This window comes from Passer domesticus, chromosome 3, assembly GCF_036417665.1.
Source record: "Passer domesticus isolate bPasDom1 chromosome 3, bPasDom1.hap1, whole genome shotgun sequence".
Classification (NCBI taxonomy): Eukaryota; Metazoa; Chordata; class Aves; order Passeriformes; family Passeridae; genus Passer; species Passer domesticus.
In genome coordinates this window covers 7,876,509-7,901,905 of record NC_087476.1, presented here as the reverse complement: position 1 = coordinate 7,901,905, position 25,397 = coordinate 7,876,509, and the positions used below count along the sequence as shown (strand labels likewise).

Genomic DNA, 25,397 nt, shown 5'->3' with positions numbered 1-25,397 from the left:
TAGCCCCAGAGTTGAGTGAATGTCTCCAAAGTTCCCTGTTCATGAGGAGCCACTGTGTGCTCAGCACTGTTTCTTCATGGCAGGAGCAGCTCAGTGCTTTGCTTAACCTCAGGCATGGCTCACAAGCATCATGCCAGTCTTATCTGTGGGAATTGCATACAGAGGGAGGAGTTGCTCTAATCACCATTTAAAATTCACACAGTCTTCCAGAGGGTGGAATTCAGCATCCATTTCTTCCCCACTGTATTAGCACCATGATAGGAAGGTACAGGATTGAGCTGCTTGTCCCAGGCACTTTCCAGGGCTGTAGCCCAGGTTCCAGAGAACAAGGGCAGCACTTTACCACTCGCTGTAACCCCAAATCCAGAGCATGGGCTGGGGAGGAGCCCAGACCCAGATCATTTTGAGGAAGTTTCCTTGGCTGCTCAGCTGCTCTGCGGTGGCAGCAGCTCTGGCTGAGAGTAGCTCCTACTAAACATGCCACAGGGAAGATTTCACTAGAAGGAATGTGGGTGGCTAAGATGTGACACAAGAATTTGGAAAGCACCCAGGTCCCTGTTTAGAGACCTAACGTGAGATGCCTGAGGGAACACCAGCACCTGAGGCCAGATTTCGGCTGTGCAGCACAGAGCCAGCAAGGAAGGGCTGGTGGCTGCTTGGCTCCTGTTCCTGTGGTCTCCTGTAGAGTCTTCCCTCTGGTCATTCCATTCTTCCCATCTGGATCAAAAGCTTAATTCAGAGGAATTTCATCAGTTACTGAGCAGTGAGACCAGCCTTGTACCTCAGTGGTGACTGAGGGCTGAGATCCTCTCTGTGTTGGTGTGAGGTGCTGCCATCTACACCAGCATGTCCACACCAGTAAATTAAAACTAAGCTATTCATGGACAGCAGACCTTGATCAGCACTGATGGAACCAGCCCATGTCCATGCTCCACACTAATACTTGTTTCAATTGCCCATTATTGATAGTTCTTCAGACAGATCTTTTTTGGGGATCTTTTGGAGTTTGTTTCATTTTCGCACTTGATCCAACAAAGCTGATAACCCATTTAATTTTTATTTCCTTTTTTGCATCAAGCATTGTGTAGGAGTACTGTTTTAATTAGTAATCAGCATTTCATTAGAGAATCAAGGCAGCAGAATTGCTTTGCACCTCAGTCCATCTCTGACATTAGACCTTCTTCCACAGTCCAAAGCATATCCCAGACAAATAAGCTTCCATCTTCTTCATAATCCAGAAAAAAAAAAGTTAAATAAAACCAGCAACCACTACCCGAGAGCCTCATCTCTCCACTCTCATTCTGCTCATTTCAATGGTCCCTCCACCACATCAGGAGCCTGGGGTGGGGCAATCCTTCCCTCTCCTCAGGCCAGATTTTGCAAGCAGAAATTCCCAGCCTGTGTAAAAAGTAACTTGTTCCTATCCAGAGATGGGCTTTCCACCCCTCAGCAAATATCCTAAGTGCAAAACTGTTGTTTAATTAGCACATTTCTCTGATTTACTGGGTCAGCTGGTCCTGCCACCTTGTCGCTACAGGACACAAGACAACACGACGCAGACACGCTGCTGCTCTCAGACAGGAAAAAGAGAGAGTTTATTTTCTGACTCCTACATTTATAGATTTCCAAAGGTGACAGAGGATTGGAAGGTGAAAGTGCCACCTCTCCAGGGACACTGGACAAACCAACAGTCCATCAAATTTCTCCTCCTCCATAAAAGAATGCAAACAATAAGTTGTTTACAGAAAAGTGTGTGAGAAAGTTTCATACAAGAATGCAAACATCAGAAGGCTTTAGAAAGTCTTAAAAAATCAGGGCGACACCACCTCTGCCTCCTCCTGGGCATAGGGACTGAGCCATGGCAGGAGTTCCTGCCAGGCAGTGCCTCTCTGCCACCAGCTCTGGCTCCTTTGGAGGTGAGCTCCTTCTCTTTCAAAGCCATCTTTCAGGATGTCACTCGCTTTACTCAAGTCCTTATTCTTCCCTGTTTCTCCCTGACGTTTGAAAAATAATTACCCGTGGTTCAGTAAGTTCATTAGCAAATTCCCTCAGGAGCCTGGGCTATGCATCATCCAGCCCTGCTGATTTGTGGATAGGCTCTAATCAAATGTTTAAAGTCTCCCTCTCCTTCCTCCTCCTTTCAGATTAACAGTTATTTTGACAAGATTCTCATTATTTCCTATTTCCTGGCGGTACCAGGGGACTAGGCTTATTTGAGTCCTCACTGTTGTCATTGTGAGTTTATTTTTAACCTCAGGCTCTGCTTCTCCACAAGGACATCAGAGTCTTGTGTTCTTCAGAAGCACGTGGCATTGTCAGTGCCATTTTAGTCTCAGTTCATCCTGTGTCTTCCAGCACTCTGGCTTTTGCCTTTATCACTTTTTATCTTTCCTCTTCCCAGTACTTCAAAATTAGCCAGACAAAATTACTTTGCTTTTACCAAGCCTAGAAGACCACTAAACTTTTCCACCTTGTTAGATCTAGGCTGCCTTCTTGGTTGCAATTAGTTTCTCATCTTCCCTCTTGTTCTCCCTGCTGTCCTTTGCCAGGTAGGTACTCTCCGAATCTCCCTTTTCCTTCCCAATGCAATCATTCATCAGCTGCTCTCCAAATGGACCCAGCTACCAGAAAAGCCACTGCCAATCCCATCCAGGTTAACAACATCTTTAAATCAACTTGGAAGGTAAATTTGGGCTTCCTGGCAGATGAAAAGCAGACAGCCCCAATTTTGGGTTGCCCCCGCAGTGCGAAGGCAGCACGGAGCACGCGGCAGCCCCTGCATTGGCTTTCCCACCCATGCCTCTGCCATTTCCAAATGCACACGTGGGAGCCCAGCCCCATCTTCATCAGCCCAAGGCAGTGTCCTGCTGTGTGCACCACTGCTCAAGAGGCCAAGGCATAAAGTAGAAGGAAGACATGAGAGCAAGGAACAATTTTTCTTTCAAATACCTTCCACACCTGTGCACCTTCCCTCTTACCAGGAGCCTGTGGACCATGGGATTAGCCCAGCCCCGTTATTCTTGATTTACATGAGGTATCTGAAGGCCAACACTTTCACTTTAGGAAAACAGTAAGGTCTTTTGTCTTCTTTAGATGCCAACAAAGAGCTTCCCTCAGCCACACAGCCCCAGATCCGCGTGCCCCAGATCCACTTTCCCATGGACAGCTCTGGGGTCAGCAGGATCTCCAGGACCCCATGCCAGGACACAACCATGGAAGGGGCTGAAGCAACAGAACATACTTGAAGATTTTTATCCCTCATTTCGTACCCCCATGTTTAATTTATTAACAATTAAAGAAGTAACTTGAAGCAAGAGCTTATTCCAGCTGAGGTGGTGAGAACCCCAAATTGTTTGGATTAGTTTTGCATATGCAAAGTATTACAGGGACACACCACCCTGCTGCTTTTGCTGCAGATCCCATGTGTGGGCTGGAGAAGGATCTTACTTGGACTTTTATCTGTTGTTTACATTAGAGACAACAGTTACCTACCTGGCAGAAACACAAAAAGGATTAATTTTGGGGAGAGAGAAAGGGAGAGAGAAGAGAAATGCCCACACAGCTTTATACAGATAAGAACAAAAGGTGTATTCATTGTTTGTCCATTGTTATAAAAGACTGGGTTTGTTTTAAGCCTAAAAAGAAAATTACTCAGTAAGACAACTAACTCTAACTTTTTCTTTTTCTTGAAAAACACAGTGCTGTGGTTCTGGATGGAAAAATCTATGCTACTGGTGGGATTGTCAGCAGCGAAGGACCTGCCCTGGGAAACATGGAAGCCTACGACCCTAAAACAAACACGTGGACACTTCTACCAAATATGCCCTGCCCCGTTTTCCGACACGGCTGCGTAGCAATCAAGAAGTACATTCAGAGTGGCTGATGTTCCCAGGAGTCGGGTGGAGAACTGTTTGTACCTGCTGAAAGCAGGCAAGAAGAATAGTTACTTAAGGAACAAAAGCAGCAAAGCCAGCCAGTGAACATACTGCTCTAAGGTCTTGAATAGTGTCTACATTGAATGTAGAAAAATCATCCTCACCTTTTGGTGAACAAGGAGCAGAGAGCTCCGTGCTATGTAAGATATTGTAACTTAATAATGCAAGGGTGTCACTAGATGTTATAGTGGCACTTGTTCTGGACATCGGCTTTTGGTCAACCCAGGTGCAATAGAATTTCTCATATTTTTTAAGCTGGGGAAGAGAGGAAAAAAATAATCTGCATTTTACTTTAGAGCTCAAGCTTGATTCTTGAAATAACCATGCAGATTAGTTTTACTATTACACTTTAGGCATCAGTCTATTTGAAAGGTCAAAGTGTCCTTACCACTTTGATTCCTCATTTGGTTCTAATACACGCTTTTCAATACCAATGACTGAGAGAAATTTTGTGTGACAGATGGCTTATGTTGATGTCAGTCTTCCATCAGATCAAACAAATATTTCAGTTCTCTAGAGAAGAGCCCAAAAGCAGGGTGAGGTGGGGACTAGGGAGAAGAAGAATAGCCATTGGTAATAAATTCCATGTAACATGATGAAAACAAAAGGTCTGTTGGGCTGGATGAGTTTCTGCTCCTGGTGATTCTCATGTGGGCACATGTGGCTGTGCCCACAGTGGCGGGTGGGGGGATTCTAAACCTTTTCCTCTGGGTTTCTGCTGATGCACTTGGCAGTGCTGAATTCCCTCAGTGCAAAATGGAAACAGTTTGGATTCCAGAGGCATTCTCCTGGTAAACCCACTCTCTTCACTTCTGGCTGGAATCACAGTAAAATGCACAGCATAGTGTGGGTTTGCCACGTGTTCGTCAAACACAGAAGATGCCTCCTGTGGCTGCACACTTGGTTTTGGCTCTCAACCAAAATTCCTTACGTCGGGATACACGCCACTATCTTTTATGTAAAGGCTGAGAAGTTTTTTATTTTACTTTATTTTTCAAGTTCCTTCCCTAGGTGTGGAAGCCTTATACTTCTTATTTACAGATTCTAAACACATGAGTTTAAAGCCCATGGTAGAAAAATGCATAGACTTAAGCCCAGTGTAAGAGACTTCAAATTATTACTATGTAGAGTTGTACGTATATGCACAGCACAGGGGTTATATTTTTATATATATTAAAATATTGTCTATCCAGAGAGCATTGTGATGTGGAAATTCTTTATAAATTTATACATAAAAGGAACAAATGGGAGATGGCCTGGGTAACATAGAGGGGGCAGGGAAAAGAATCTTAAAATTCAGCAGTAGAAAGTAACCCCAAGCTAAGGATTGTCTGGTTTCCTTCCAAGTAGGGGGAAAAAAGTTGCCATACTTGCCTTTGCAGACTCAAATCCCAAATGCCATACCAGTAATTCAAGAAGGAGAGTCCTGTACAGGGTGTGGGTGAGATCTTGCATTCAATATCTAGTTGAATTTCATACCAAATACAGTAGCCTTTTTATATGAAGGGAGGTCTGCCTACAGCTTTGGGGAAATCAATGCAGATGTTTAGCTATTCATCTTATTTTATTAATAACCATTTATAAAATAAAATTTAAAAAAAAAACAAAGACATTTGTATCTTGCAGTATTTAAAGAAAATGTGCTCGAGTCAGCTGAGTCAAGCTATAAGGTGACTCAAGCCTCTCATTTTGACAGTGAGGTTCCAGCCTTTGTTATGCAGTTGTTTTATTTATTCTTTAAAGAAAAGAAAAATAATAAGCACAACAAAATTATATACTAGTATGTCATTTAAAGTATTTATGTCAAACAGGGTGCAAGTGTGAACCTAAAGATTGGAGCACAAGTTTCTAACTGCCTGGGGCAGGACTAATTTTAGTGTTGGTGTGTGTCTACCTCCAAAGGAGGTGCTACCTGTCAACAAGACTGAAACACATTCGACATTTTCAATTTAGCTTATTTCTTCATTTCTCACACTGGAACAAAACTGGCTATTTCTGTGAATAATATTAAAACAGGGTTATCTGTAATGGTATTGTATATAGTTTATGTTTACTGTTAAGTTCTTGTTATATTATAATAAATATATTTATAGATCTAGATTCAGCATCCAGATTGGATTAATTTTGTCATGATTGATCGAGGAAAAACACTGCACAAATGGGGACTTCATGTTTCAACCCAGCCAGGGATGAAAATGTATTCATTCCATCTAGTTTCTCTTGCAAATCCAAAAATGTATTGCTAATACTACTTAAACACTCAGAAGCTTCCAAAGTGCTTTCATTCTCATTTCAGTAAAAATCTCTTAGAAGTAATTTTAGATTTTATTCAGAAGGACTGTTTTTTGTTCATCTATTTTCCCAATTGTACTATTAAGTAAAGAACAGAAGGGCTCAAGATAGTATAGGAAACAATCTTGAAAAAAAACCCTGGTAAACAGCTTTTTTACTTTATTTTTTTTAATGAAAGCAAAAATTTGTGCTGCACTGCTGCTGCAATGTCTAAAAGATGAAAGCTACATTTGCCCTATGGTCAGAATTCCTTTGTATCCAGTGTGGGAGCTGTGTACCTCACTGGATACATCGTTCAGAGAGCAATTCCATGCAACCGTTCATGGCTTCTTTGATGTTTCATTAGGGTGTCATCTGGTAGTTGTAAAACTGGATCTGGAACAAAGATGAGCCAAATATAACTAGTCTCAAATACCACCACAGTGGAACATTTCAGCCGGATCTGAGGAGGTAATTTCTGTTCCGCACATTAACAGAAAGAGCCTAACATTTATTGAAATTGTCTCCAGTTCTTACAGAGTATTTAAGAGCGTGAACTACAGTGTTTAAACATTTTAGTTTAGGCTTAGTGGCTGAGGTTGAACAGCCTGTGAAGATTACTAAAAGCCTTGCAATTCAATATTACAAAACCATGCTGCAATAATCCAGACCAAGTGGGGTGAGTTGCCAACCTTTCATCAAGGCTCTGCACGGATCTCTTACTCAGCACTAGTCAATAATACTTGGTAGGATGAACAAGACACAGACTATTTACTTTACTTGTATGTGGAAATTATTTTAGTACCCTTCTGGGAAGTTGGCTGAGTGCTTATGCCAAATGAATCATATGCACATATCTGCTCAGAGATTTTTCTTCTTAAAAGCTTTAAGAAATTCAGGGGGACAGGCTGGCTCAAGAACCTCTTTTGCTCGCTGCTCTGACTCTCTCCTGGCCCACCTGGGAAGGAGAGTGATCTCCAAATGGAGCTGCTCACTGCATTCAGGTAAGCACCCACCCCTGACAATTTACACAAGTCATCCCCCTTTCTGCTGTTGTTTCATCTAGCAGCAAACACACTGTGCTAATAAAACCTCAGCAACCCCATCTTCTAATTAACTGCAGGTAGGTGTTAAGGCTGAGCTTAGCACAGTGTAACTGCAGCAGCTAATTAACAGCGCTGGGTACACTCCAGCTTGCCCTTGGAGGGGTCCAGACAAACCAACAAACAGCCAAACCCACGTTCTGCAGCTGCAGGGATCAGCCAGGAGAGCAGCTGCTCCTGCCCAGCTCCACCAGCACAAATCTGTTCAACCAGCAGAGATGGAACAGGCACAAGTGGCCTCAGGTACTCGACCACCCTCCTGGCTTCTCGTGAAGAATTTGTCTGGGAAAAAGGGAACAGATCCCAAAGCTTTTCTCTGCTGTTTCCAATGCAAGGGCATGGTCTCAGAACCACGCTGCTGCTCTGTCCCCGCTGAAAAAAGGTGATGTGGTGTAATGTAATATCAAATGAAACTGCACACAGCATATGCAGCGAGGACTTGGCAGGCTGCAACCTGTGCCAGGTCTGTAAGAAGACACTGACTCTGTATCTACTCAGACATGTCTAACTTGTCATGCTAATACAAGCCTTTTAAATTGGATGAGACCCTTAAGCTCACCCCTAAATATCTTCTTTCCCATTTTAAGTCAGCTCAAAAACAGAAGCTTGCTTTCAGCTGAGGTAGAGATGCCTGCACGTACAGGAAGGCAGCACTAAGTTCCCATCATCAGCGAGTGTTCTGGGTTGATAACTTCAGACTGCAGAAAAGGCCAGGAAGAAAATGGTCTGGAGGGAAGCAGATGGATGCATCCCGGGCACGGTGTTCCCATCACTCATTACATTGAGCTGGACAGCAATACCAGAACAGAAACACTGTTTTTCCTCCAAAAAGCCAAGCTGTTTGAGGCATGATTAAACACTCACTGAGGTTAGAATTCAGAGAGCAAGAGCTGACATTGTGGGCTCCTCAGCCAAGCTCTGGAAGCCTGGTAACAAAAAACTGTGGCAGACTACAGTGAAAATCAGCTCTCCCTTTGCTGGTCACCAGTGTTTTTTCTTTTGATACCACACACTACTTTCAGGAAGTCCTGTTTAGCAAGCAGATTTCTTACAGAGTAATAAATTCCAATTTCCTTTATCTAAACAAATTCTACTTCAGTCGGCAGCAGCTTTACACACAGAATTAAGTGTTTTGGCTCAGTTACTACCTGGGAGAAGGAAGCTCCAGTGGTGCCATCAAACCATATCTGCCTCTGCATTTTTCATTAGTGGTGGGCTGTACAATGAAGATTTGAAAGTCTTCCTGCTTTTAATTTCATAATCTGCTGGTTTTGAGCAGTTCTTTATCCTTTGGAGTTCATACATACCCCAGATCTTACACAGCAAGATTCCTACTGGCAAAGTGCAATACCAAACCTTTGCTGTTGTCCAGTATCAGTGACCCTTTCCTACATTTTTGTGGCTAAAGAGCGGACACCTACCTAAGGTCACCTGTGACATTCCTACAGAAGCATCAGCTTCTCACCTCATTAAAAACAATACATGTTAATAAAAAATAGGTCTTACAGATAAAAATGAGCCAATGCCTCTCCTCATCTCGGGAATTTCAGCAGTTCCTAATTTCTAATGCACTGTCCCTGTGCTGGTGGACAGCATCCAAATAAGGATCAGGGAATTGAACAGGGAAGGGGACACACCAAATACTCCAAGAGTATCCTAAGCCTGATGCTCCACCAGAATCACTGTCCTTCTACCACAGAAACAGTAATCAGCTCTCACACAGCAAGCCTAAACTGCCAAACCCACTGGAATTTTGGCAGCTGTTTCCATTAAAAGAGATCATCTTTTAGTAAGTTACATATTTTCGTGCCCAGTGAATGCAGTGCTCCCTTACTTGTTACATCAATTTCAATTTTACCTATTTCAATTTAAGCCCAGCTTTTCTGCAAGTTCCCTGTTTATGTATTGGAACATTTCAGCCTGAGGAAGCTGAGGCTGTTGAGCCTGGAGAAGGTCACAAGGACACCTCATAGCAGCATTCCAGTAACTGAAGGGGGAATCCAGAGAGGCACTCTTTGACAGAAACTGTTGAAAGAAGGGAGATTTAGATTAGATACTGGGAAGAAATTCTTTCCTGTGAGGGTGGTGAGACAGTGGCACAGGATGCCGTGGGATGTTGTGGATGCCCCAATTCTGGCAGTGTTCAAAGGCAGGTTTGATAAGGCCTTGAGCAACCTGGTGCACTGGGAGGTGTCCCTGCCCGTGGCAGGGGACTGGGACTAGATGATCTTTCAGGTCCCTTTCAATCTCAAACATTCTCTGATTCTATCATAAAAAAGCCATGCATAGCCTTTCTGGGGAAAATTGAAGAGTGGGAATGTGGCAGCTTGGGAATGTAAGCTTGGGAATGGTTCATATTTCTGTTTACTGCTTGGCAAGAGGTGTTCCCTACGGAGATCAATACGTCCAGGCTGCTTACTGCCTGGAGAGAATGAGACTTTCCCAACTGGATAAGGGGTTTTTAATTCCAGAGGTAACCTAACATAACCATCTCCAGAAAGCCCAGAAGTCTCTGCCCTGCTGACATTCATTTTTAATAACATGGGGGTATTTCAGAGAGTGCCAATAATGTGACAGTTATCAAAGGGCAAGTGAAATGACTGGGTAATTACAGGGCATTCACCTGACATCAAGCCCAAGTAAAAATGGAAAGATGATATCTAACTAAAGTGATCATGAATCAAATGGATAAGAAGAAATACAATGATTTTCTAGAAAATTGGCTGTATCACACAAAGCTGATCTCGTTCTCTGACAGGATTACACATTTGATTGATAAGGTAATAGATTTTCAACAGCATGTGACAAAACACTTCAACTTCCTCATGGTACAGTATTCAGACAGCAAATATTAAATGGGCTAAGAAAAGGCAGATTAATTGAGGAATATCCAATCTGCTCAGGTAATTCTCAATTTGGTACTATCAGAGTGTTTCTAATGGGGGAATCCTCTTCTCCCGAAGTTCTTGAAGGAAAATGTTGACATAAATCACAAGTCACAGACCTGTGGAAAAGGAGATGAGCCGAGGGGAAGATAATGAGGCCTGAACAAGTCATACATATGGTGCTGGCTGCTCTGGCTGCCTGGGACCCATAAAACTTCTTTTCGTAAAGCTAAGCAGGACCTCAGAGAGGTGGGAATGGGGAACACTGACATTCAGGATGGAGAACTGCATCATGAAAAGCTGCAAGTCTGAGAAGAGTCAAACAAGTGTACCCAGCCAAATTTCATGGTATAAAAGGCCTAAATTGATCTTTAGATGTGCAAAAAGGGGGACAGGGAATAGGAATCAGTGATTTTTCCCTCTATAAATGGCACTGGTGGGACCTATGCTGGAATATCACATCAATTTCCTCTGTGAACAAATGTTTTAGAAGATGTTGAAAAATTGACCTACTGCAGAATAAAGCCACAAAATTGACTTAAAGGCTGGAGAAAATGCAGTGAGAGCCATAAAAACCTTGTTCTTCAGCAAAAAGAAGATGGAGAGGCTACTTGATCACAGTGCATTAGTACCTTCATGGGGGGGAGCAACAGGTATGAATATCTAAAACACCAAGAGATGACGAGAAGCAGAGCCAGGAAAGTGAAGCTGGGCCAAAACAAATCAGGAGTGAGGCACATGTTTCTGCCCACGAGTTTTAACTGCTCCATGAGAAGTTCAGAGAGCAGGGCAGATGTACTCTGCAGACTAAATGCCTTCCCCAAAAACACTGTTAAGCCATTCAGATGTCAGCAGCCCTGGGCATGCAGGAGATTAAATCATACGTGCCACAGCATCCGATTCAACAAACCAGTGTTTTCTGCTGGCATTATTCCCTGAGAATAAACCCAAATTTTTGTTAACAAATTGCTGAACATTTAAAATCATCATTAGATGTCAGCTCATTTCCATTTCCACAATTTATTCTCATGCATTGACAAGATTAACAGTGTAAAATTTATGCTCAGCTTGTGCTTTCGTGGCTGTCCTCTGAATCTTGTGAAAAGGAAACTTTTTTTAAAAAAGCTTTTTTCCTGCTGGACAAGCTTTAGATTTTAGAGCAAGACTCTGAAGCAGCCTAGCCCCAGTATAAAGGTGAGACAATTTTATACCAGTTAAATCTCCAATGCCTCATGAAAATGTAGTCTTACATACTTCAAATGTCTATAGAAAACAGTAATTTATTACTAAACTGATGTTAGCCACATTCAGCATGAGACTATCCATGTTACATTTCCTTTATCACACTAACCTCTTGTAATGTCACAGAGAATACAGTGGGCAGCACTTCAAAATCTATGTCAGAATTATGTTCATTAGAAACCTAAAACATATTAGCAATTTGTCCTTTTCTATCACCAAAATCAGGTATCACTGTTCTTCCAGGCAGCCTCCACACAGAAGGGATTCTACAAGGAGTAGCAAAGTCAGCAGGAGAATGCCAGATCTTTACAACAAAACTGTAGCTGGGGCTTTCACAAATAGGTTCTTAGCTAAAACATCATTTCCTTTTTCTTCTACAGCAGAAAGATTCCTTCTTAGAAAACTAATTGAGTTCAAATTTAACGTATTTTCTAGGAAGAATTAATCCTCCATGTTCTGTTTCACTCCCTTTGATGAATAAATACTTCAAAGGGAGTCCTTTTGAAACTTGACCTTAAGTCTTTCCTTGCTCCAAATGCAGAGTCCCCAAGTGGACAGGTCATCTCCCACAAACTCCTACTTTCACAGACACAGTCAAGCATCTCTGGATTATGGCACAAATCAGATTTTACACTGATGCAAAAGGGTTTTCTCATGTCCACAACAAAACCAAGGTGACAAAACGGTGTGAGCACTCCCAGAGCCACCCAGTCCGAGGGACCTGCACATTTCTCACACATACTCTGCCAAAATCCAGACTGCTGCAGGACAGAACAAAACCCAGCAAACCAGAGGAGTCCAGCACAGCAGAACCAACCCCGCGTGGGGGCTGCATCACTGCCACCCCAAAGGTGGAGCTTGAGCAGCTCTGCCCCACCCTGGATGTGAGGAGCCTTTGAAGCACTTCCCATCACCTTCTGCACCTCACTCTTGAAAGCAGCATTGTTCCACACCAGCATTCCAGACCAGCCAACCTCAATGCAAATGGCCAGGTTCACAGTAACATTCCACCAGAAGTGATGAACCCGTTTTAAATCTTAGCTGCTTATCATATTTTTAAAGGGAAAGGATTTTTCCTGATATAAAAGTAAGGCTCAGTATAGCGTAACTCAAATGCAATTCTAAAATAAATGGAATTTCACAGTAGTCACAACCATCTACTGGCAGTGGGTTCAACTGAAATACACTTCCTATGCAAATGATCACACTGGAAAAAAATGACTCACCTAGAAATGGAATGAGGCTGAATTAATTAGTGTTAAAGTTTATAATCCCTCATTTTTACATAATAGTTACATGACCACAAGTGAAGCATAAAAGGAGGAGGGAATAAAAAATTAAGTGTTTGGCTTCATTAATCAGTTTGTAAGTTTACTGATTTAGCTTGCAGAATTTATTCACATGCAGTGCTGGCTTAAAACCCCATATATTACAAGTCCAAATCCTACCCAAGATACAGAAGAAAAGGATCTCATTTTTAATTTATTTAAATAAATTACCTGAAGAGCTTAAGGAGGAAACAGAGAATGTGCAGCACTGCAAATTTAAGGAAATATGGGAAATTAGATTTCAAAACTACATTCCAGGCAGAAACCAACAGCAGAAGGAAGCAGCATTAAGCAGGGAATACTTGACAAATATGAGTGTTGCACAAGCATCTACTAAGGCTTTAGGAACACCCACCCTAACTATTTCTTACTAAATCATGCTTTTGAAGTACCACTCCAAATTCACTAAGTATCTTTACAAGAATCCTTTTGTAGTGCCAAATATTTTGTCTCTTTTGACTGGTTATTTTTACAGGCACTGTCAGAAATCAGACCTGAATCTATTCTCTGTTACCATGGCCATTCCCACCCCTGAAAGACAAAGGGAGACACAAGACCTCACACTCCACTTCCTTTATTCAGACTGCAAACCCAAGCTGGTGCTGGCACCTGCAAGGCCATCCAGGTCACAACACACCAGCCCAGGCTCTCACCAGTCAGCTTCATTATTATACAACAGGTATTAAATTTCAAACCTAATTGTGCTTTCAAAGCTGCATATAACAGTGGAATTGGAATCAGACATGAAGTTACCACTACCCACTTCCTAAACTACTCTTTTACCCAGGAGCCCTACAGTTTAAGGTACACAGAAAGGAAAAGAGGGAAATGTTCAGGGGTGTTCCATGTCCTACCCCTCAAGAGTTCATCTATAAAAAACAAACAAGCCAAAGTTGTAAGAACAACTCTGCTAAATACAATAAACAGAAAGGAAAGAGTCTTTCCTTTAAAAAAAAACCCCTCTAGTTAGAAGCCATTTCTCTAATGGACAAACACTGAAAGCAGAAGTTGGACCAAACTGCTCAAAATAATTAAACAGCAAGATCCCAAAGTCTCACATCTAAACTGCAAAACCAAGGAGGTCTAGTAAGGAAATTACTGTTTTCAGCCATTTCTTTTAAATACATTTTTGAAGGAGCTAAAGCTGTGTTTTCTTGTCATCTTTATTCAAGTATTTCACAGCAGTTATATTACAAATTACAGTAAAATGTTCAAAATTTCCAGAAGTTCAAAAAAATTAAATAACTTACTTCAAACTAACGTAAAATGAAGTCAAAATGCAAAACATCAATTTAAACACAATTCTGAATAAAACTATAGAATCCAAAATATACCATAGCTGATGAAGGAAGTCTACTTAATCCACAAAGTAGACACACGTTAATGAAACCAAACAGGACGTCCCAATGTCTAAATAACCCAATGTACAAGATACAAAAGATGCAAGTACAAGCCCAAATTCAAGCTTATGTTGTGATTACAAAATAAAACAAAAACAAAATAAAAGACTATCAGCTGCAGGACCTGCCATTCACGAGACTGAAGGTAAAACCAGCGCTGACTCACCAACTTAATTAAAAAAAAAAAAAAAAAGGAAGACAAGATATTACAAAACCCAGTAATCCTATAAATACATTGGCATATGAGGAAATCAAGTAACAATACAGAGGACACAAAACAAAACAAAACAAAATAATCACAGGTGAGATTCAAGCTTGCAAATACAATTAACTCCAGAGCCATCACCCAAGAGCAACTCTATCACTCCAAAACAGCCCCCCCAGCCCCCAGGGAAACCTCCTCCTCCTCCTCCTGGCTGGCACATTCCATAGAGTCCAGGACAAGGACTCACACAGGAGTTTATTTGCAATTTTCACAACAAGAAACAAGGAAGAGAGGTCAATTTGTACAAACTCTTGCCAGTGCTATGTGGCAAAAAAATTAAAAACATACAAAGAGTAAACAAGTTTAGACCACATGGATAGATTAACAGCTGTTTTAACTCTATAACCACCAGACATCTGTAAAGGAAAACAAAAACTGAAGTGTGGTTATTTGGGCTAAGAAGGCGAGTATATCATTTTAGGTAAGCTGTCCACTAGAACATCTGATATTAACTACGTTTCTCTAAAACAACATGGCAGCTCCTCAATTAGTAAAGTTGCCTCTTAATGATTTTTCCCAATCAACAACTGACAGTAAAAATTTTCCTTTAAAACCTGACCTTTTAGAACCTTTTTTAATGCTAGGCGTTAGCTTAAACTTGCTTTTTACACTCACTGGTGACTAAAATTCTCAACTGTTTTAGTTTATATAAATTTATTATCTTCTTAAAAATGAATGCAGTTTTATCTTCCACAAGTGCTGCTGTTACTTGAACAAAAACTTCTTTGAGTAAGTGAAACTGGAATAAATATTTTTAAAAAATTCTGCAGCAAGAACCTGAGACTTGCAAAAAACCCTTTTATCAGAAACTTGCTACAAAAAATCTGCTACATTTCATTTAATCAAATCTTAAAGTTTGTAACAATTTCCATCAAAATACAAAATGCTGTTAATGTACCAGACACATAAATATCTCAAACAGGTATGATGCTAATAAATACTAAATGAAACATGGAAAAAAAATCCCATAATCAAATCTGAGATCAAAGAATCTCATTTAAAATGTGTTTTCTGCTTGTTTTTGTTGTTTTTAATCGCACTTTCCCACCTAAAAAATACAGTGTTTCTGCATGGTTTGCATTTCGGTGTAACTAGATGTACATGAATGCTTAAAACCTTTTTCTGCTATTACCTATGAAGAAAAACAGTGGCATTCAGGGGTGAAAAAGATCTAAGACAGGCTGATGTTTAACCATAATGGACAAAGCACTTTGGATTACTGCAGTAGCCCAAGGCCCCTGTTTTCTCTCTCTGCAGCACCACCCTGGGATGAGCCGGAGAGGTGGAGACAAGTCCCTAAGCCTGGGTTTGCACAGGGGAGCAGCGTGATTACAGTCCTCCATAAACACTGTTGGTAACTAAAATACAAAAAGCTGAGGTAGCTCAGGATCTCTGCAGTAGTCTGTTTTGTCTATTAAAAACCAATCACACTGCGTTGCATATTTCTGGACAGACACTTCTGCAGCTACGTAGGGACAGTCACAATGAATGGTTCACGACGGGAGCACCAGCCAACTGCTCTAGAACAATCTCCACGTGGTGTGAAATAAACCAGCCCACGTCATGTTCTAATACCGAGCTTGTGATGAAACATAAAAACTGCCTAGACTGTTCTCTCCAGCTGCCAGAAAGGAAGGGTGTTGAACCACACAATTCAGACCCAGAGAACTCTTAGAAAGAGATGGATTCAAAAGGCTCTCTTCCAATCCTCCCCACAGTAACAATGCTTTGCACGGAACGAATTGTGAAACCTAAGAGAAGTTTTATTTTCAGCTGAGGTTGGGCTCCAGGACTTTGACCAACTATAGTGTCTTCTTGCCTGCTCTGCACAGTCCAAGCTATATTACAAACACAGACCTTCCCAACGAAACCTGCCAGTATTAACCTCACTTTCCTTAGAGAACTCGCACTGGAAAACAAGGACACGGTGGGAAAATGCTTCATTTTTAGCAACACAGAAGAGTTTCACTGTGTAACTTGTTTCTAAAACAAAATATATACCAATGAAAAAGGAATTTCACCATTTTGGTAAAGTATGTGGCTTTTTCAGTGTGTCTTAGTTTAGTTCTGTAGAGTAAGACAGGCATTATAGAAACATAACACTGGCTGCCATCCAATGAAGAGAATACAATTCATCCTTTTGGAGATCTTCATTCTGCAGACAGCTTTCTAACATTGCCATTTGCTATAATCCAAACAAATTGCTTAGCCTTATCTTTCTCAATTGACTAAAAGGCACATTAAAGGCAGTTCTAGAGAGCCTCATCTTCAAATTACTGTACATCCAGTTACTCAAGATTCCTACCACAATGCATCACTGCCTTCTTTAGGACAGATTTTTTTTGTCCATAACCCCAGAGAAGAGAAAAATTGGAAAAAAAAATAAAAAAAGGTTGCCTGTTTAAAAATATTCAACTTAGATCTGCTCTTTCCAGTCCTCTTGTATGTGTTGGTCTTCACTTTGCCTGAAGTTTCCCCAAAGATAATGCATGTAGAGTGAACAAGAGCAGGAATGAGAACAGTTTCTGTAGCACCAAAAATCTCCAAGCTGTGGCATTGTATTCTTTATTTATATCAGATACAACTATATGAAGTTCCGTTTGGTTCTTGTAGGCTGGTTGGTTTCAGGTACCTGAGACAATAGCACCAAATTCAACAGAAACAAAAAGAGAGAGCACTTAAGACCAAGGCTCTGCACATACTTGGTGCAAATGGAAACTGAATGGCTCAGAGGACTGCTCTCCCATGAGCAGTTTGAGAGGATAAACCCACCCATCTTGACGAGTTCACAGGAATGTTTCAAACACATGAACTGTTCTTTCCATCTCCTGCAAGAGACACAGACCATTAACTATTCATAAATACACAGAGACAGAAATAGAGTTACTTTATGTAGTGGTACTTACTGTGATACTTTTTTTAATCTGAACAAATAAATATATGAAAACAGACGTTTCTGTTTATTAGCTGCTATCTGCTAGCAAAATACGATAAAAGAGGGAACTCATTAAAGAAGCATTAATGCAGAAAAGCCCTCTACTATGACAGTCCATGAGAAAAATCAAGGCTTATTAGGGTCACTTATATAATTAATGTGCTCAATATATATTAGGAAAGCATTGCAGTGGCACACTGCATGAGTTCAAGTCTGACTGCACACTTCTGCAGTTGGTGACCCAGCTGTAATCACAAGTCTGCACAGTCTGGATAATCAAAGTAAAGATTGCTCTCTACACACTCCTGCTGGACAAATGCCTTTTTAATCTACCTAACATCTTGCTCAGACTTTCAACACATTTTTAGGTGAAGATGGCAGGGAATAGCATGAAAACAGTTTGAAAAGTATTCTGCAGGAACTCTACAAAATCCCCCACTATGGCTTTTCCAGGTTTTGTTGTAAATTATTCATGGAGAAAAATATTTAGTGCTCAGTTTTTCAACTGGAAAGTAGCAATTGTCATCCTTTTCTCAGCAGGGCTGATTATCAGTTGAATCAGCAAGCTGATCCAAACCCCTCTGCAGTTAGAACAGTGGTGATGGAGGGAAGGCACACCCAGAGCTGGCATCAGCCTGTGCCAGGGGTGAAATGACCAGTTTGCTGGTGATGTTCAGGAGGCCTTGGAGGGCAAACACTTCAGTGGCAAAGGATGATGGCAAGGCAGACAGACACCTGGCTTCCACCATGCTGCACTGACCTTCCCAGGGCTGCACTTACTGACCAAGAGAGCGTTCACCCTTGTAAGGTCTTGTATGAAAGTGGGAATCTGCAATCTGCATGGAGCAGAAGGGTAATTGGTTTTTGCCTAGTTACACCAACACGATTAAGGGCAACAGCAGCAACGTCAGGTCAGGCTGCCTATGAAATCACCACTTTACATCCACTGCTGTCATGCCACAAACATGGAAACTGCTTCTACTCAATTCTACTCTGCCAGCATGTGCTTTTCACTCTGCTGTATTCTCTCCTCTTCTTCCTCCCTTCTTCCAGGTTAAATTCTTAATCCTCTTCTGCAGAAAGTGTTCTTAGAAACAACTGCCAGTTTCTAAGTTACCACACTAAGCTTTTTTCTTTTTATAGATACCTTCTTCAAAGTCTATTAAAGGCTTTTGCCTGCTAGTAGAACAATAAATTGACAGATTAACAGTTTCTGAAAAGCCTATCTCACAATATTCAGATAAAGAATAAAAGAAGCTGTACAACATCACCTCTATAAGTTGTGATTTGTCATAGTCTCTGCGATGTCTGTAGATGCATTGACTGAGGAGTGAATACAATCTCTCAAGTTGGTCAACAGTCAGGTTGTCACTTTTCTTAACCACCAAATCAAGCAGTTTCTGTTGGAACAACAAAAGGTGAAATTAAGAGGGTTCCTAGAATAACTTTTTGATTTTTTAAGGACAAATCAGAAATGCAATGTATTTCTGAAGCCCTCCTTTGAAGGGATACATACAAATGAAATGAACCACACCTGGGTATCAGCAAGGGCACTGCTTCAATGTTTACACAAAAAGGACTTGATGTCTCCTTTCACTTCTCTGCTTATTCCCACACTTTTCTTCTTGTCTTAAGCTTCTTTTACTCAGTATATAGCTGGGGCAATGTTTGGTCTTTTGGAATGCTATTTACATCCTATTTCATCTTGGTCAGTCATTGTAACAAAGGAAACTCTAAAAACTGCTTTGATGGCCAAAGTAGACATTTTTAAGCACTTATACTGGCAGGGAAAAAAAGTACCACCAAAGGAAAACATCTGGTCTTCCACAAATGTTGTTAAAGGGAACAAAAAAAGAGAAGGGGGTAGAAGGAGGACAACATATGCAAAATTTCTCATAACAAAGGTGAAAGTATTTTACATAGTAGCAAAGAGTGACATTTAAGATTTTTTTTGCTCCTGTCATAACAATTCTATGGTTTATGAAGAGATCATAATCTGTACTCCACATAAAATAGGATCTAAATTTCATAGGTCACAATAGGTCAAGCTACTTTTTACAACAGAAGACAGCAAATTTTGTTGTAATTTTAACTGAAAAAAACCTGAAGTTTAAAAAAACTGGAAGAAAATTAACGAGCAGTTTATAATGCCAAAACATCAACACAAATTCCCATTTGCTTTCCAATCCACTAAATTTTCTCCACCAAGTATATCTACACAGGAAAAGATGATATTAACTCCCAATTACCAGGCACCCAGCAGTTTCTTAGTACCTTGCACGGCCAATTAACACATGTGAGCACCTGCAAAAATGGGCAATTAAAAGAGTGGACTGCTAGGAATCCAGTGTCATTACTGGATTATAAGGGTAGTAATGATGGGACAGTAAGGATTCAGTACTTTTATTAACCTTTCATCCAAAAACCACTGATCAACAAATCATTTCCAGAAGTCACTATGATCATAATACTTGTTTGCAGTCAAAACTAAAGGAAATGTCGGTTCAGAACACAGAAAGGAAGCTTTTTTAATGGAGTCTGTTAATAGTTTAATTTATTTTTTTGGTTCTGTTACCTTTAGTCTGTCATGGTCAACAACCACAGAGGGTAAGGGATCTGAAGGTTCCTCTGGAACCTGCTCCAGACTTGTGGGCTTTGACTGCTCCACAGTGACTTTTCGTGTTTTCTTGCTTTTAAGCAAACCTGTAATTTGAAAAACAATTATCAGCACTGTCAGTCCCACAAAATGCAGCCTATTTCTTCACTTCAGTTTGATTTTGCTTGTTTAGTTTGTTGGGTTGTTTGGAATCAAGCAAGATTGTAGCAGTGCACATTATTCATCAGCTTGCCAATTCTAATGCTTAGAGGTGCACAAACCCACAGTTCAGAAGACACACACAAAATGGCAATCCTTAAAATCCAACTCCAAAGTGCCAACTTTGAATAAAAACTGAATCCCACTACGAGTTCTCATTGTATCTTTCTATTCAACAATAACAAATTAAACAGCTTCAAAGGTAAGTTCACACACTAAGCAAATGCTGAAATTCTTTCTCCACAAGTGAAACAAATCTTCATTTTTCTCTCTAAAGCATCCCATGTCATCATCACCACAGTATTCCACCATCTGCTCTACTCCAAAACTCAGGCATTTGTTACACATTTCTATTTTCTTCCACCTTTGAATTCAATCTATTGACCAAAATATTTTCTTATCTCCTTATAGTCTCCCTACATTCATTCACTATTTTTCTCCTCAACTATTTTAAATGCCTTTACTTCTGAGGACCTCTGCTATCATAACCATCCTAAAGCATAGAAAATTCACCCACCAAATTCAGAAATGTAAAGGCTCTTAACGCATCACGCTCTTCTTGTGATATTCCTAGGACCTTTCCTGTATTATTCTCCTTACCCTTAGAGAAAATATGTATGTACAAACACAGCCAACATGTACACAGTAATCTTCTCATAATTCTGATCTCTCATTAAAGCTCATTTACTTTGTAAATCTCAGCACTAACTTTTGAAGTAAAGATTCCATTCTTTTAGATAATTCTGAAAACTCATTAAAAAGGCAATCATGCATAAGGCTTCCATTTCTGCTCCCTGAGGAAACTCTCTCTCTTGTCTTCAAAGGACATGGCCCCTTCTTTTATAAACCACCAGGATTTTCCTTCCCCTTCTCTTATCTTTTTCCTGCACTGTTATTGTGTTCACTCTGACTCCCAAGCCAGATACCTTCTCCAAAAGATAAACAACAATCTGGCTTTTGTGATGAGTTAAACTGCTTCAACTTTTGCTACACACAATTTTTTAAAGGAATGCATTCTTTATTTCTATGTTTTTTATCCCATGTCAATGATACTATATCATATTCTCTAACATAACAATATCTATCAATATCTAAGTCAATATCAAAAAGTAAATATCTATCATGTAGATCAAAATAGTAATCAGACAGAATATACAGACCAAAATATGCATTATACTTATCACAATTTATATTATTTTAAAATATTTAATTATTGTTTTAATGTTATCTCAGTATTTCCCACAAAGCTGACAAATATGAACAGAGTAGTGTTAGTGTGGAGATACACTTTCTTGTCTAAGATAAAAAGACAGCAAACCAAGATTGTATTTCTCATTTTTCTATGTGAAATTAAATGCTGTAAGCATACCAAAAATTTCAAATAAATAGTCAGTAATTAATAATATATTATTATACAATAATTGTAACGTAAGGTATTACAGTGAAAAATACACACGTTAACTTGGACACTGACATAAAGACAGAAACATGGAAAACAAGCTATACCTTCTTTATCTGCTTCAGCATCTTTAGTTTCAATGTCTGTGCTCTGTAGTGTCCTCTCATTATTGCTGCAATGTGGTAACTCGGCTTTCACCAGATCAGTTCCTTGATTTTCACTGGAAGCTTCCATTTTCTCCTTTGGCTGATCTTCAGATAAAGATTTTTGCTTGTTACTAGACCAATCACTGTTGTCACAGGGTGAAACAGCATCAAGTGATTCTACTTTACCATTATGACAGGCTGGAACAGGAACACCTTCGGAGCCGGGGACAGATGGCTCTCCATTCACACAGTCCCCTTTCAACGTAGAGTCCTCCTTTAGCTCCTTTTCAGCACCCAGGGTAATACTGTCAGTTATTAACAGGGATTCATTTGAGCTCTCCTCTTCTGTGGATGCAAAATTGTTTTCCTTTCCTGATGTCCCATTGTTAAGCCTCTGCTCTGCATCTATATCCATAATATCACAAGAGGATTCATCATTTGTCATGGAGAGGTCTCCTGTTTCCTCTCCATTCTCCTCAATGCAGTCAGTGCTGATCTCCAGCTCTCCATTTTCCAGTAATTTACTGTCCTCACCATGATTTTCATCATCAGCAAACTTTGCATCATCTTCGTCTTTCTTTAAATTATTGACTTTCCTCTTCTTAATAATGCCTTTGCCCCACTGGGAGCGCCGTCTCGATTTTCTCCTTATTCGAACTGAAAACAAACACACAAACAAACACTTTTAGATGAACAAACACACCAACAAACACTTTTAGATGCACAGGTACCCCTCAGTAAAGAGACCAGCATATATGACTATGGTGCTGTGTGAGGCAATCAAGTATCTTCACCTTCAAGGAAAAAATGTCTCTTGATTTGAATGTGAGCAAATTAGAGGAAACAAGGAATTTTAGAAGTATAAGGAGTGGACATTCAGTCATCCACTCAATTCCTAAACTATGGAAACAAGAAAATCCTATTTAAAACAGCAAAGCAATGGTGTAGTAATTTGGGTAGCTCATTTGGGTAATGAGAACTCAAAGACAGTTATTCTCATTTTCCCTTTTTAGCTCCTCAGTGATTTGAAATGATTACACAATAAAACAAATGAAAGTGCAATCCATGGATTCATACAATAATCTGGGTTGGAAGGGACATGAGGAAGCTTCTAATCCAACCTAACATTCCAACCAGAGTCAGCTGTGAGGGCCATATTGTGATACTCAACTTCAAGCGATATAGGCATGTGATTCCCTTTTTTTATTATTTCTCCATGAAATTTTACTTTTTCTTGTTTCTTAGTATTATTTTCTGTGCCTTTGAAAAATTACATCATAAACTTTTTCAGAAGTGCGACTTTATTTTTTTAACCTATCTGCAGTGAGATACAACTAAGGTACCGATCTGAAGGCTTTGGGACACATTTGTAATTTGATGAGCAAATGCAGAAGGAAGACCATTCCAGCCTTATGCTATTGTCAATATCCTTTTCAAAAGCACTAATTAGACACAGCTCAGAGGACCAAGGAAGATACTGGGAAAAAGTGAAGCTTCTACGTTCAAATCCAAGCAAACAATAAAGACTTTTCTATTTTTGCAAAACTGCTTAAGTTGTGGCAAAGTACTTTAAATAAAAACCGCAGCCAATAGTAACCAGACTGACAAATTTCCTTTCCTTTCACACTGAACTCTTATGCTGAGCACCTCCACAATGTTCTTTACATTTGTAAGTTACTTTGATTTATGGGGTTAAGTCCTACACCTGTGTCTGCCAACCTCACACTGAGTTACAAAGATCTTGCTTTGAAGACACAAGCACTATGCAGGTACAAGTGTTGAGAATTAATTCACAGCCACCCAGAAGCACAGTTGTACTTCAGAACTTCTCCCCATGAGTGCTGCATGTAAGGAGGTAGTTTAACAACCATATTAGGAGTAAATCCTAACCTTTTAGCTTTAAAACTATCTAAAGTTACAATCACATTGCAATAAAAAGAGTCTCACATGGAATGGGTATTTATTGTTACAAATAATCTTTATGGAGAACTGCAAGATTTGAGGTGGGGAAAAAAATCCCCTTTCTCCAGCCATATTCAAGATCTGATAGTGACTTCTACAGTCAGTGTTACTTTTATTGATGACAAATTACAACCCACTCACATAACTTTTCAGGAGTTCCTGTGTTTTTTCCCTAGATTATGCAAGAGATTTTCATTAATCAATGAAGCAGCAAATCTGAAACTAAACAGGGAACTAGAAATAATACTCTATTAGCCAATGAATTGAACCTCAGTGCAACTTCAAAGATGGGTAAATAAAACACAGAAGGAGAGCAGAATTCTCTTAAAGGAAATCTGGTACATCCTAAATGTACAAATAAATAAGTTGAAATTTTAAAAGATACACTGATTTTTGGCTGTTTAGGCCCATTTTTCTGTAATTCAGATAGATATATGAGATATATTGTGAAGTATATTTGACAACTTTTACATCAGTGAATTGAGCATCAAATATTTACTGGTGCATCCCTTCTGTCCACACTGTGAGTTCCACCTGAGATGAGAATCCATAATTTCCGCAATCATACAAGTACATTCCTAACATTCTTAGGTGTGACAGAAATCACTTTAAAGCAAAATGGAATTAATCCTTGTATTACCCATCTCATTAAATTTCAAGTCTTTTCCAGTTGAGAGTCAGCAAGTCCAGCTCACTCAGTGTCTCATTTTTGAACAAACATTATGTGTGTAGTTTTTTTTTTTCTGCTGTTTTTAATTAGGACAAAGCAACAACAAAAAGTCAGGCAGCAAGGTCTTTTGGGATGAGAGAGGAAATTATGGTTCCAGGTCCTTAGCAACCAAAACATTGTTACATAGATTTTTCTTTTACACAGAGTCAAGCCTCTAAATTAGTGAAAAGTTGAGCAAGGAATACAGCATTTAAAAACAAACCCCACCACCAGTCTTTCTGTCCTACTTAATTCCCCCAGTTAAGTTAAGGGAGTGCTGCAAGGAGGAGAAGTGTTTAGTGGACCAGAGAACCATGTGACAAACAGTAGACACTGACACCAGATTTCATCACCCATATTGGTCCCCTTCATAGTTACTGGAAATAAAAAGGCACTACTGCAAGAGTGTCATGGATCAGAGAAGTTGCCATAAGAGGCAGGAAACTGAATCCTACAGGACAGTTCATTATGACTTCAAAAAGATGAAGGAGCTACCCTGCACCACAACACTACCACAGGGTAAAACTAATGCAAAACTGATGCAAAGGGCTGCTGGGGAGGAACTAATGGGTTAACAGATTGCTGAAAAAAAAAAAAAAAAAAACCAAAACCTTAACCTGGAATCCCATCTTCACTACCTTAATATTTGTATTTTGGAAGATTGTAAACTATCAAGAACAGAATGCCAAACTTTTTATTTTCTATTCAGTATGATTCATGAGACACTATCAGCTTCCAGCAGGTAACAGAATGAGACAGCTATTTACAGGAGAAAAACTTGGAGTGAACTTTGTTTAAAAAATGAACACAGCACATACAGTTGCAACTTAATGCCTTAAGACCTTTTCAATTACTCCTTTTAAAACTACTCATCAGAAATCTCCTCATTGATACCCAGCCTTTTGGCAGTATTTGTGCCAGAGGCAGTGGAAACACTATTGTCAGAAGAATCCCGCTTTATAGAACTGAGTTTCTCTAACTCAAACTATTATAATAGCAATT

General features: G+C 40.0%; 2 protein-coding genes across 8 annotated transcripts in view; one reads left to right on the top strand and one right to left on the bottom strand.

The window, feature by feature from the left end:
- The window catches only part of KLHL29 (kelch like family member 29), a 387,198-nt gene extending 381,165 nt beyond the window's left edge, over positions 1–6,033 (top strand). For all 5 annotated transcript variants that reach the window (XM_064411797.1, XM_064411794.1, XM_064411793.1 and 2 more), the window contains one exon: positions 3,700–6,033. In XM_064411797.1, coding sequence (XP_064267867.1) covers positions 3,700–3,854 — 155 coding nt within the window. In that variant the 3' untranslated portion in view covers positions 3,855–6,033. The remainder of the gene's footprint in view (positions 1–3,699) is intronic.
- A 7,876-nt stretch (positions 6,034–13,909) lies between these two features.
- ATAD2B (ATPase family AAA domain containing 2B) overlaps positions 13,910–25,397 on the bottom strand; it is a 74,363-nt gene continuing 62,875 nt past the window's right edge. For 2 of the 3 annotated variants that reach the window (XM_064411786.1, XM_064411787.1), the window contains exons 25-28: positions 21,686–22,381; positions 19,940–20,067; positions 18,636–18,764; positions 13,910–17,257 (exon numbers count right to left, since the gene is read on the bottom strand). In XM_064411786.1, coding sequence (XP_064267856.1) covers positions 17,216–17,257; positions 18,636–18,764; positions 19,940–20,067; positions 21,686–22,381 — 995 coding nt within the window. In that variant the 3' untranslated portion in view covers positions 13,910–17,215. The remainder of the gene's footprint in view (positions 17,258–18,635; positions 18,765–19,939; positions 20,068–21,685; positions 22,382–25,397) is intronic. The other variant, XM_064411788.1, reaches the window with a different exon arrangement.